Genomic DNA, 13,166 nt, shown 5'->3' on the forward strand with positions numbered 1-13,166 from the left:
GCAATTGTAGGGATAACTTACAGCAGAAGGAATGCTTGCGTGTATAGACATTAAGAAAGAGGATGTGCTGGAACCGTTGAAAGGTATTTCCATAGATGCTGCCTGACCTGCTGAGTTGCTCCAGCATTTTGTGTGTGTTGCACAGTTTTATGGCACTGCAGTAATATTGGCCATATTTTAATTTGCTCTTTATTTCATTTAAATACCCTTTGTAATTTGGGGACCGCTTCCACTAACACCTCCGCTCCATCTGCCAGAAGTGGAACTTCCAGGTGGCCAAACATTTTAATTCCATTTCCCATTTTAGGTCCAACATGTCGGTCGATGATGAGCAGCACCTTATATTCCATGTAGGTGGTCTCCAACCTGATTCCCTCAGTAAAATGGTAGTTTGTCCTTTTCCCATGTTTTTTCTATTTCCATAAAACATTGTCTAATTGGGGCAAAATGGTCCTGATGTGGTCCAACTAAGCAGAATTCACTACATGTAATGCAGTATTGTATTGAAATATAATGTTAATGCATATAAGAATAATATGCATATATAATAATATCATACATATTATTTGCACCGTTTCTACTGACAGAAGGATAAAGGCGTGTTATTGGCACCTTAAAACCTGTTTCTCCAGGCGGATGGGGCTCGCCAGCCATGGTTGGCAGCTCATTCAGGAAAAAGTAAAACTCTGATCTCAAACCTCCGCTGCCTTGCCCTCTACCCACTCATAGAGAAGGCTTCGGGAATAAACCCAGAGGGAAAAATCTAGAGCTGGAGTCCCGAAGGCATTCCACTATCGAGCTGACAGATTTCTGGTACCAAACTGAGTTCTATGCTGACTGGCAACTCCTGCGATGTTTCTGGTACCAAACTGTATCGGCCTCTGCCGTTCCTTTGGATTCATCAGATGCATGGAGAGGGGGAGCTTGCTGCATGGGCAACAGCTTGCTCTCTATATTGTACTGCCCTGGTTTGCTTATCTAGATAGCTAGGATGCATTATCCATGGTCAACTCTGTCTGATGGAGGCCTCAACTCAACTCAAAGTCCATCCCAAAGGGTGATGCAGAGGGGCAGCTTTCCTCTCATGCAGATGGTCAAGTGGGCACTTCAGACCCGATGAAGGGTCTCCACCTGAGACACTGACTGCCCATTTCCCTCCACAGGTTCTACCTGACCCAGTGAGAGGTCCTTCAGCACCTTTGTGTGGTGTTGGGTTTTCCAGCGCATAGCGCAACACTGACCCCTGCTGGCCGGCACCCTTTCACTGCAACTCTGTCCTCTACTGACGGACCAGAGGGAAGAAAAGAACATCTCACTTTGTCTCTTTTCAAGGTTTAACAGTTCAAAGTACTTTATTATTATCACAGTATATATACCCATATGCAACCCTGAGATGGAGATTACTGCAGGCAGCCACAAAACAAAAAAAAAGCACGGTAGAATCCATGATAAAAAGATCCTCACAACAAAGGCATTCAAACTTCCACAGTGCGAGGAAAGAACACATTGTGCAAAACAGTAAAAAAAAAGTAACAGATAGAACATGAACTGCAGAGTCCCTGGAAGTGAGTCTACGGCCACAGAGCCAGTTCAGTGCTGAGACAAGTACACTGAACTGAGTATTGAGTTGAACACCTCTTTGTCCTTTGCCCTCAGCCTCCACACTTTAATCTTTTAAATCCCGTTCGGCTCTTACGTCGGCTAAACATTTGTTTCATTTTTCGCTGCTGGGCCTGGGGTCTGCTACTTCAGTCCAGCCCGCAGTCTGCTCCAGCCGTGGCTGCTGCAGTCGTACCTGCATTCCTGAGAGTCCAGCTTGCTGAATCCTTCAGGATACCGCAATAATGCTACAGATGGTACAGTGTACAGGAGATAAATACGGCAGCTAGTGCAGTGGTGTCACAGAACAACCTGGCACCCAAATCTCAGTAAGACCAAAGAGATGATTGTGGACTTCAGAAAGGATAAGATGAAGGAACACAAACCAATCGTCATTGAGCGATCAGAAGTGGAGAGAGTGAACAATTTCAAGCTCCTGGGTGTCAAGATCTCTGAATATCTAGTCTGGTCCCAACACATAGATGTAGTTATAAAGAAGGCAAGACAGCGGCTATATTTCATTAGGAGTTTGAAGAGGTTTGGTTTGTCAACTAAAACACTTGAAAACTTCTAAGGATGTATGGTGGAAAGCATTCTGGCAGGCTGCATCACTGTCAGGTATGGGGGTGGGGGTGGAGGTGGCTACCGCACAGAACCGAAATAAGCTTCACAAAGTTGTAAAATTAGTCAGCTCCATCTAGGGAACAAGCTTCCATAGTACCCAAGACACCTTCAAGATGCGGTGCCTCAGAAAGGCAACACCCATTATTCAGGACCCCCATCACCCAGGGCATGCTCTCTGTCTCATTGTTACCATCAAGAAGGAGGTACAGAAACCTAAAGAGACGCACTCAGCAATTCAGGAACAACTTCTTCCCTCTGCCATAGAAACCATAGAAACTACAGCACAGAAACAGGCCTTTTGGCCCTTCTTGGCTGTGCCGAACCATTTTCTGCCCAGTCCCACTGACCTGCACACGGACCATATCCCTCCATACACCTCCCATCCATGTATCTGTCCAATTTATTCTTAAATGTTAAAAACGAACCCGCATTTACCACCTCATCTGGCAGCTCATTCCATACTCCCACCACTCTCTGTGTGAAGAAGCCCCCTCTAATGTTCCCTTTAAATTTTTCCCCCCTCACCCTTAACCTATGTCCTCTGGTTTTTTTCTCCCCTTGCCTCAGTGGAAAAAGCCTGCTTGCATTCACTCTATCTATACCCATCATAATTTTATATACCTCTATCAAATCTCCCCTCAATCTTCTACGCTCCAGGGAATAAAGTCCTAATCTATTCAACCTTTCTCTGTAACTGAGTTTCTCAAGTCCCGGCAACATCCTTGTAAACCTTCTCTGCACTCTTTCAACCTTATTCATATCCTTCCTGTAATTTGGTGACCAAAACTGAACATAATACTCCAGATTCGGCCTCACCAATGCCTTATACAACCTCATCATAACATTCCAGCTCTTATACTCAATACTTTGATTAATAAAGGCCAATGTACCAAAAGCTCTCTTTACGACCCTATCTACCTGTGATGCCACTTTTAGGGAATTTTGTATCTGTATTCCCAGATCCCTCTGTTCTACTGCACTCCTCAGTGCCTTACCATTAACCCTGTATGTTCTACCTTGGTTTGTCCTTCCAACGTGCAATACCTCACACTTGTCTGTATTAAACTCCATCTGCCATTTTACAGCCCATTTTTTCCAGCTGGTCCAAGTCCCTCTGCGGGCTCTGAAAAGCTTCCTCACTGTCTACTACACCTCCAATCTTTGTATCATCAGCAAATTTGCTGATCCAATTCCTAAATGAACATTGAACCCATGAACACTACCTCACTTTTAAAAGATATATATTATTTCCATTTTTGCACTATTTTAATCTTTTCAATACATACACACACACACACACACACACACATATATATATTTACTGTTATTTATTCACTTATTGTTTCTTTCTATATTATTATGTATTACATTGAACTACTGCTGCTAAGTTAATAAATTTCATAACACCTGATTCAAAGACGCAGCTCCCAAAGGGAAATTACAGGCTTCAGATTGCACTGTTCGTAGTCCAGAAAACATTTATTTAATAGAATAGTTTTGTTTACATGCAAAAGTCTGCAGATGCTGGAAATCCAAAGCACCCCACACACAAAATGCTGGAGGAACACAGCAAATCAGGCGACACCTATGGAAATGAAGTTGATATTTTGGCCGAGACCCTTCTTCAGGATTGGAAAAGAAGGGGGAAGATGCCAGAATAAGAAGTTTAAGGGGGGTGGGAGGGGAGGAAGCTGGCTAGAAGGTGATAGGGGAAGGCAGGTGGGTTGGAAAGATAAAGTGCTGGACGAGAAGGAATCTGATAGGAGAGGAGGGTGGACCATAGGGAAAGGGAAGAGGAGCGGAGCAAGGGGGAAGTGATAGGCAGGTGAGAAGATGTAAAAGGCTAGAGTGGGGATAGAAGAAGAGGGAAGGTGGGGAGGGGGTTATCAGAAGGAGCAATCAATACTTATTCCATTTGGTTGGAGGCTACCCAAATGGAATATATTGTGTTGCTACTCCACCCAGAGGGTGGCTTCATCTTGGCACAAGAGGAGGCCATGGACCAATATCTCGGAATGGGAATGGGAATTGGAATTAAAATCTTAGTTCACTGGGAAGTTCCACTTTTGGTGGATGGAGTGGAGGTGCTTAACAAATTGCCTCCACCCCCCAATTTACAACGGGGTCTCACCAATGTAGAGGAGATCACTTCGGAAGAACCGGACACAATAGACAACCCCAACCGATTTGCAGGGGAAGTCTTGCCTCACCTGGAAAGACTGTTTGGGGCCCTAAACAGAAGTGAGGGAGGAGGTGAATAGGCAAGTGTACACTTTAGCCGCTAACAGAGATAAGTGCTGGGAGGAAGATTACTGGTGAGGGATGAACAGACAAGGGAACTGCAGATGGAGTGATCCCTGTGGAGGTAAGGATATGTTTAGAGGTCGGGTCTCTTTGGAGATGGTGAATCTGTTTAGGATCTCATTGAAGATGGTGAATATGTTTACTGGTAGGATCCCATTGGGAGATGGCGGATATGTTTAATGATAGGATCTCGTTGGAGATGACGGATATATTCAGTGTTGGGATCCTGTTGAAGATGGCAGATATGTTTACTGGTAGGATTCCATTGAAGATGATGGATATGTTTAGTGCTGGGATCTTGCTGGAGATGGTGGATATGTCCAGTGGTAGGATCCCTTTGTAGATGGCGGAAGTTAGTTTTGTTTATTGCCCACAAAATATCGCTTTGTCTCACCAGTAACATCATGGAACCTGAGATGGGGCAGACAGGCAGAGAAGGAAGTAGAAAAGTGGCTTTAATATACAAAACACTGCAGGTACTCATCCAATCACCACAACACGGTGGTTTAGATTTAATGAGTCATAGAGGACAGTGCCAGGTCCTAGAAGGTTCTAAGATCCGGAATCAAGGTTCACCTATGGTGAGAATGGACTATTACTGTTTCTGGTCAAGGCCATTCACAAGATTTGAAAGGTAGAAGGTAGAGGGGATGTGGTTAATATATCCCTGTTATGTTTCAGTCTCTGACACCATTCCCACTCTCTGCCCCATCCCTGTTATGTGGAGAATAGTTAACTTGTCGGCCAAAAGCCGCTTCCATCGTGTCGGACAATGAACGGCCTGTTTGAGGTATGAAGCAGCTTTTTCCCATTGGCTGCCTTGTGTGCCAGGTAACCAGTGTTCGGTGTCAGGCAACAAGTTTCTGTTTGTTGAATATTTAGTTTTGCAGTTTGTGTAACTTGGGGACTTAGATCTTTCACTGTTTGTAAATAAATAATTAATATGCTTATTTGTAGTCAGTGTCTTCTACCTGACTCACCAAATCCATAAACCCATACACCCCCCTCCCATCTGCGGATCACCCCCCTCACCTGCCAGCACTTGCTCCATCTTTATACATTTGGCTATCTCCCCTCTAGTTTCCAGTGCAGAGGAAGGGTCTCAACCAGAGACTTTGACTCTCCATTTCCTTCCACAGATATTTCCTGACACACTGAGTTCCTCCAGCATTGTGTGTGCTGTTCCAGATTCCAGCCTCAGCCCGAGTATGTGTCTCTGGGATGGCTATAGAGAGTATGATTCCCCTATAGGTTTATTATGCCAGCAATCCCACACTTGACTAGAGAGCTTGGTTAATCTGATGCTCTGTTAATTCGGGGAGAGTAACCGAGGTGGAAGCTGAAATAAGCACAGAGACATAAACTCAGGCCATTGACAGATTTCTTTCCTTGAAGACGTGAAGCAGTTGTGAACAATTTGATGCCATTGGGGGTTCAAAGTTCAATCAAAGGAACAGAAACTGGAATCTTTATCATATTCATGACCCGACTCCTGACAGCACGTTTGAGGACCTGCTTCTCTCCCAGTATTCCTCACGACCTGTTGGTTCATGGGCCCATCTTCCTACTGAAAACACAGAGGAGCCAATTTAATTGTGGGCCGAAGGGCCTTTACCATGCTGTACTATTCTAATTCTGTTAAGAGGAGTGGCTCGACAGTTCGGAGGAAAGAACCAACTTCTCTGTAGTGGCAAGCTACAGGAGGAGGATATTCAGCCTATCTAGCCTGTACTGGCTCTTGCAAAAGCGATCCAGCTTATCCCACTGCTCCACTCTCAGCTCATTGACCTTCAGATGCTCTTTCAGCTTACTTCTGCTCGCTGTGACTTAACCTAATCCCAGGTTCGAATAACTCACTAAGTGAAAAAGCTTCCCCTTTTGTCTCCTGAGGTCAGAGAAAAGGTTCTTTGGCCCATCGAATTCGTGCGACCAATCAGACTGAACCCATTCCTGTTTAACCTCCTAGTCCCCATTTAACCCCATTCCATTTAACTCCCAGTCCCTATTTAACCCAATTCCTGTTTAATCCCTTAATGCCCATTTTACCCCATTACTATTTAACCCCCGGTCTCCATTTACCCCCAGTCCCATTTAACTCCTAGTCCCCATTTAATCCCATTCCTGTTTAAGCCCCTCAGTCAAGCTCCTATGCTCCGTCCGCCAGAAAAATACAGTGGCCACCCATTTTAATTCCGCTTCCCATTCCCATTCCGATATGTCTATCCATGACCTCTTCTACTGTCATGATGAGGCCACACTCAGGTTGGAGGAACAGTGCCTTATATTCCGTCTGGGTAGCCTTCAACTTGATGGCATGAACATTGATTTCTCGAACTTCTGGTAATGCGTTCCCCCCCCCACCCCACTCAGCATTTCCCATCCCCATTTCCCCCTCTAACCTTCTCTCCTTGCCCACCTATTGCCTCCCTCTGGTGCTCCTGCCCCCTTCTGTCACTTTCACCAATCAACTTCCCAGCTCTTTACTTCATCCTTCTCCCTTCAGGCTTCACCCTATTACCTTGTCTTTCTCTCCCCCACCCCCTACCGTTTAAATCTACTACTCAGCTTTTTCTGTCCAGTTCTGCAGAAGGGTTTCGTCCCAAAATATCGACTGTACTCTCACAAAATTCAAAAAGCACAGAGATGTGCAGTTGAACCTTTTCTAAGCAAAAATGAACCAGTTATCTATCTCCTCCCTCATCGCGAGCAATCTCCACTTATGACATCCAGTCTCTCTCACTCCACTCTTTTATTCTCTCTGCCCATCCCCTCCTCACAGCAATCCAATCTAAGCTATATTTTCAGTTTTTCCCAGTTCTATTGAAAACCTACGATTCCAGAACCTTAACTCTGCTTGATTCTCTGGAGGTGCTGCCTGACCTGCTGAATATCCCAGCGTTCTCTGATTTTATTTTAGACTTCCAGCATCTGCAGGTTTTTATTTTGCTTTACAACTTACCATCCCGGGTCCTTCAATCCAAATAGAGTGAAGTTAAATCAGCTGTAAAATTAATTATGTGCATATTAGTATGAACACTGGCAGGTCCCTCCCACTCACTGTCCGTGGGAGCCCTAGTTCCACTCCCGTTACTCATGGCTCTCCTACAGCCCAAACATTAGTCTCAGAACTTCTACAGTCCTTTCCCATCTTACATAGGTGACCCATTGACATTGGATATGACAGCACAGAAACAGGTCCTTTGTGTTGACCTGTTTTCTGTCAAGTCCCGTTGACCCGCACCTGGAACTTCACTCTCAATGCCCCTCCCATCCATGTACTGATCCAAATTTCTCTTAAATGTTGCAATTGAACCCACATCCAGCACTTCCCACTGGAAGCTCGTTGCATACTCACACCATCCACTGAGTGAAGAAGTTCCCCTTAAATATTTCACCTTTAACCCTAAGCCAATGACCTTCATTTCTCGTCTCACCTAACATCTGGGGAAGAAATATAAAAGAGATCCACAAGAGATTCCACAGATGCTGGAAATCCAGAGTAACAGATACATTTGCCATCTTATTAACACACAAAACTGTACTTGATGTGATGAGACCTCAGCTCAATTCAAAATTGTGGTCTAACCACGGTTTAATAGAGCTGCAACATTACTTCACGGTCCTTGAACTCAGTCTCCCAATTAGTGAAGGCCAACACACCATACGCCTTTTTCACGGCTCAATCAACCTGCACGGCAACTTTGAGGGATCTATGGATGTGGGCTCCAAGGTCCCTCTATTCCTCCACATTGCTAAGAAATCTGCCATTCACCCTGTATTCTTCCTTCAAATTAAGACTTCCTAAGTGAATCACTTCCCACTTTTCAGGATAGGATTCCACGTGCCATTCTCAGCCCAGCTCTGCATCCTATCAATGTCCTGTTGTATTCCTTGCCACCATTTCACACTATCCACAACTCCACAACCTTAATGAAATCTACAAGCTTACTAACACACCCTCCCACTTCTACATCTGAATCATTTCTAAAAATTATGAAGAGCAGCGGTCCCAAAACAGATCACTACAGAGCACCGCAGTTCGCCATCCTCCAGGCAGAATAGGCTCCATCTACAACTACCCTCTGCCTTCTACAGGCAAGCAAATTCTGAATCCCCTCTGTGGGCAAGACTTCTCCTTCGCTGGCACTGTAACAGTGTTACAGGAGCCACAATGTCACCGCGCCACCCCACTATTCTACCTTCACTGTCCCTGATGAGCATTTCTTTTTGCACTACGATGCATTGCACTGCTCTCCTTGCACCAGGCTGTTGTCTTGTCCTCATGGCTGTATTTGATGTTGTATTTAATATTACCACGTAGACCAGTGAGTTTCAGACAGGGAAGGTATTTCTTCGCATCTTGGAGCGTCTGACAATAAATTTATCCAGCCTAGTCATCAGAGAAATCTGCAGAATTAGGCACAATTACAATTAGATGCTGACTGACAGGGTCTTGTGCCTCTTGATCGCACTGATGTTCAATACTGGGACCCACCAACTCGAGACAGTCCGGTATTCACGGGTGTCCTTCGTGTAAATTTTCACCCACATTACTAACCTTTGTGCACAGAGGAGAGGCTTAAACTCTGAATGTACTTCATCGCCATGACAGTATCGCTGGATTTCGAGCGTGGAGTAGAGTCCTGGACTCGGAGTGCACCTTCTCAACTATCCACATCACTGGGCGCAGAGTGGAGTCCTGACCTCTACCTCCTTCATGTCCCTGTCTATGTCCATACACCCTAATCTAACCCCCAACTCCATTGACTGTCCTGAAAACCATCCCTACAAACTTAAAAATACAACTAAGTCTGGGCCATGATCTCAAGAGAGACCACAGCTTGCATCATCATGACCAAAGATTTATGGGCCAAACACTGGTTAATGGGACCAGACATCTCAGTCAGCAGAGATGAGTTGGGCTGAAGGGCCTGTGTCTGTGCTGTTGACTCACAGATCTACTACCTCAATTGCCCTGCTCATCTACACATGCTGTTGAACCCCTTGGGCTTTCCAAATGTTCCTCACCTTTAAGGATATAAAGCATTAGTCAAAGAACATTGGCAGTGTTGTGTGCAGTTTTGGGCTCCATATCTAAGAAACAATGTGCTGGCATTGGGGAGGATCCAGAGGAGAATGACAAAACTGATTTGGGAATGAAAGAGTAAATGTATGAGGATTGCTAGCTCTGGGATGTACTCGCTGGAGTTGAGAAGGATGGTGGGGAGGGATCTTACTGACACTTATCACATACTGAAAGGCCTAAACAGAGTGTACGTGGAGAGGATATTTCCAATATTGAGAGAGTCTAGGAGTCACAGCTCAGATTAGATGGAGATAAGGAGGAGTTTCTTTAGCCAGAGGGTGGTGAATCTGTGGAATTCATGTCATAGATGACTGTGGAAGCCAAGTCATTGGGTATACTTAAAACAAAGGTTGATATGTTCTTGATTAGTTTTGGTGTCAAAGGTTATGGAGGAAGGCAGGAGAATTGGGTTGTGAGGGGAAAAATCTCTCAATATGGAATGGCAGAGCAAACTCAATGGGCTGAATGTCTGAATCCCTCTATCTTTTCTGATCCCAAACTGGCGATAGAGGTAAAGGATTCAGTCTCCTTACTTTTTGCACTGCAGATTTTTCTACGAAATATGATGCTGATGAGTAGGATGCTCCCTTGTATTCCAAAGGCCGTTAACAGGATCACCAGGAGAATCGTGACAGGTTTCAGTTTGCCTGTGGGGGAGAAAACAACTCAAAAGACATGAGCACAAATGGGCCATTTGGCCCTTCGAGACTGGTGAAGCACGCAATGATATGGCAGCTGACCTGAAAGTGTTTAACCCCACTGGTGAAATCATTCCTGTCACTGCCACCTCCCCTCCTCCCAATTCCAGGGGAGAAACATTAAATTTATCAAAAACCGATCCTCTCCACATTCCTTTCTTATCTCCTCCACTTCCCAAAACACTGGGGCCAATTTTCAGCAATCAATTAAAAAAACTCAAATGTCTTTGGGATGTGGGTGGAAACCAGAGCACCCACTGTGGTTAGGGTTTGGCCAGAGTGTCACAGGGAGAGTCCACTGAGAATAGGAGAGGACAGTGTGTGACCCATTGCCCCAACCAGTCCTGGAGGGGGAGAGGACAGTGTGTGACCCACTGCCCCAACCAGTCTTGGAGGGGGAGAGGACAGTGTGTGACCCATTGCCCCAATCAGTCCTGGAGGGGGAGAGGACAGTGTGTGACCCATTGCCCCAACCAGTCCTGGAGGGGGAGAGGACAGTGTGTGACCCACTGCCCCAACCAGTCCTGGAGGGGGAGAGGACAGTGTGTGACCCACTGCCCCAACCAGTCCTGGAGGGAGAGAGGACAGTGTGTGACCCACTGCCCCAACCAGTCCTGGAGGGGGAGAGGACAGTGTGTGACCCACTGCCCCAACCAGTCCTGGAGGGGGAGAAGATAGACCATAGGACAACAGACCATCAGACATAGGAGCAGAATTAGGCCATTTGGCCCATTGAGTCTGCTCCACCATTCAATCATGGCTGATCCTTTTTCCCGTTCCTCTGTCCCGTTCACCAGCCTTCTCCCCATAAGCTCTGATGCTGTGCCCAGTCAAGAACCTAAAAAGCTCTGCCTTAAATACACCCAACAACCAGTCCTCCACAGCTCCCTGTGGTAAAAAATTCCACAAGTTCACTACCCTCTGGCTGAAGAAGTTTCTCCACATCTCTGTTGTAAATGGACACCCTCTCTCCTGAGGCTGTGCCCTCTTGTCCCAGACTCCCCCTCCATGGGAAACATTTCCACATCTACCATGTCTAGGGTTTTCAACATTCGAAAGGTTTTAATGAGATTTCCCTCTTCATCTTTCTGAATTCCAGTGAGTACAGACCCAGAGCCATCAAAAGTTTCTCGCATGATAACCCTTTCAGTCCTGGAATCATCCTTGTGAACTGTCTCTGAACCCTCTCCAAGGCCAGCACATCTTTTCTCAAATGAAGGGCCCAAAACTGTAGACAATACTCAAGGTGAGGCCGCAGTAGTGCCTTATAAAGCTTCAGCATCACATCTCCGCTGCTGTATTCTAGACTTCTTGAAAATGCCAACCTTGCATTTGCCTTCCTCACCACTGACTCCATCTGCAAATTAACCTTTAGGGTGTTCTGCACAAGGACTCCCAAGTCCCTTTGCATCTCAGATTTTTGGATTTTTTTCCCCCATTCAGAAAATAGTCTGCACATTTATTTCTTCTACCAAACTGCATGACCATGCATTTTCCAACATTATATTTCATTCGCCGCTTTCTTGCCTAATCTCCTAATCTGTCTAAGTCCTTCTGCAGCCTACCTGTTTCTTCAACATTAGCTGCCTCTCCACCAGTCTTCGTATCATCTGAAAACTTGGCAACAAAGCCATCTATTCCCTCATCTAAATCATTGATATACAGCATAAACAGAAGCGGTCCCAACACTGAACCCTGTGGAACCCTGGCAGCCAAACCAGAAAAGGGTCCTTTTATATCCACTCACTGCCTCCTGCCAATTAGACAATGCTTGAACCATGTCAGTGACATTCCTCTAATGCCACTTGGTAAGCAGCCTCGTGTGGAACCTCGGCAAAGGCCTTCTGAAAGTCCAAGCATACAACATCTACTGCATTCATTTATCTATCCTACTTGTAATCTCCTCAAAGAATTCTAAAAGGTTTGTCAAACAAGATTTTCCCTTAAGGAAACCATGCTGACTTGGTGCTATCCTGCGTTGTGTCACCATCACCACATTATTAGCAATTGACTCCAACATCTTCCCAACCACTGAGGTCAGGTTAACTGGTCTATAATTTCCTTTCTGCTCCCTTCCTCATTTCTTACAAAATGGAGTGGCGTCGGCAATTTTCCAGTCCTCTGGCACCATGCCAAAGTCCAATATTTTTTGTAAGATCATTTCTAATGCCTCCACAATCTCTATCACTAGCTCTTTCAGCAGCCTAGGGTGCAGTTCATCTGGTCCGGGTGAATTACGTACCCTTAGGTCTTTCAGCTTTTTGAGCACCTTCTCCCTTGTAATAGTAACTGCACTCAATTCCCTCCCCTCACAACCTTCAATATCTGGCACGTGACTATTGTCTTCCGCAGTGAAGGCTGATGCAATATATTCATTTAATTTACCTGCCATCTCCTTGTCCCCCATTATTATTTCGCTGACCTCATTTTCTAGCAGTTCTCTATCCACTCTCACGTTTTACATACTTGAAAATGCTTTTACTATCCACTTTCATATTGTTTGCAAGCTTGCTTTCATATTTCATCTTTTCCCTCTGAATGACTCTTTTAGTTGCTTTCTTTTGGATTTTAAACGCTTCCTAATCATCAGTATTGCCAGTATTTTTTGCTTTGTTGTATGCCCACTCTTTAGCTTTTAAATTAGCTTTGACTTCCTTGGTCAGCCATGGTTATATTATTTTGCCTTTTGAGTACTTCTTTCTTTTTGGAATACATCTATCCTGCATCTTCCTTAATTTCCCCAGAAACCAGTGCTGTTGCTGCTCTGCTGTCACAGTGTCATCCACTGCCCCACCCATCCTGGAGGGTGAGGGGACACTGTGCGACCCACTGCCCCACTGTATCCCGGGGGGGGG

The 13,166-nt window shown here is 45.3% G+C and overlaps 1 protein-coding gene and 1 long non-coding RNA gene across 2 annotated transcripts in view; both read right to left on the minus strand.

The window, feature by feature from the left end:
* Positions 1-5,574: 5,574 nt before the first annotated feature.
* On the minus strand, positions 5,575-10,199 carry LOC134346126 (uncharacterized). Its single transcript, XR_010017835.1, has 3 exons — positions 10,147-10,199; positions 7,487-7,528; positions 5,575-6,094 (listed from the first exon to the last, which is right to left on the minus strand). It is a non-coding gene; the product is annotated as an uncharacterized LOC134346126 (long non-coding RNA).
* A 52-nt stretch (positions 10,200-10,251) lies between these two features.
* Positions 10,252-13,166, minus strand: part of LOC134346459 (polymeric immunoglobulin receptor-like) — a 35,236-nt gene continuing 32,321 nt past the window's right edge. The window contains exon 8 of the mRNA XM_063047828.1: positions 10,252-10,260. Within this exon, the coding sequence (XP_062903898.1) occupies positions 10,252-10,260 (9 nt within the window). The remainder of the gene's footprint in view (positions 10,261-13,166) is intronic.

The sequence above is a fragment of the Mobula hypostoma genome, chromosome 5 (genome assembly GCF_963921235.1).
Source record: "Mobula hypostoma chromosome 5, sMobHyp1.1, whole genome shotgun sequence".
Taxonomy (NCBI): Eukaryota; Metazoa; Chordata; class Chondrichthyes; order Myliobatiformes; family Myliobatidae; genus Mobula; species Mobula hypostoma.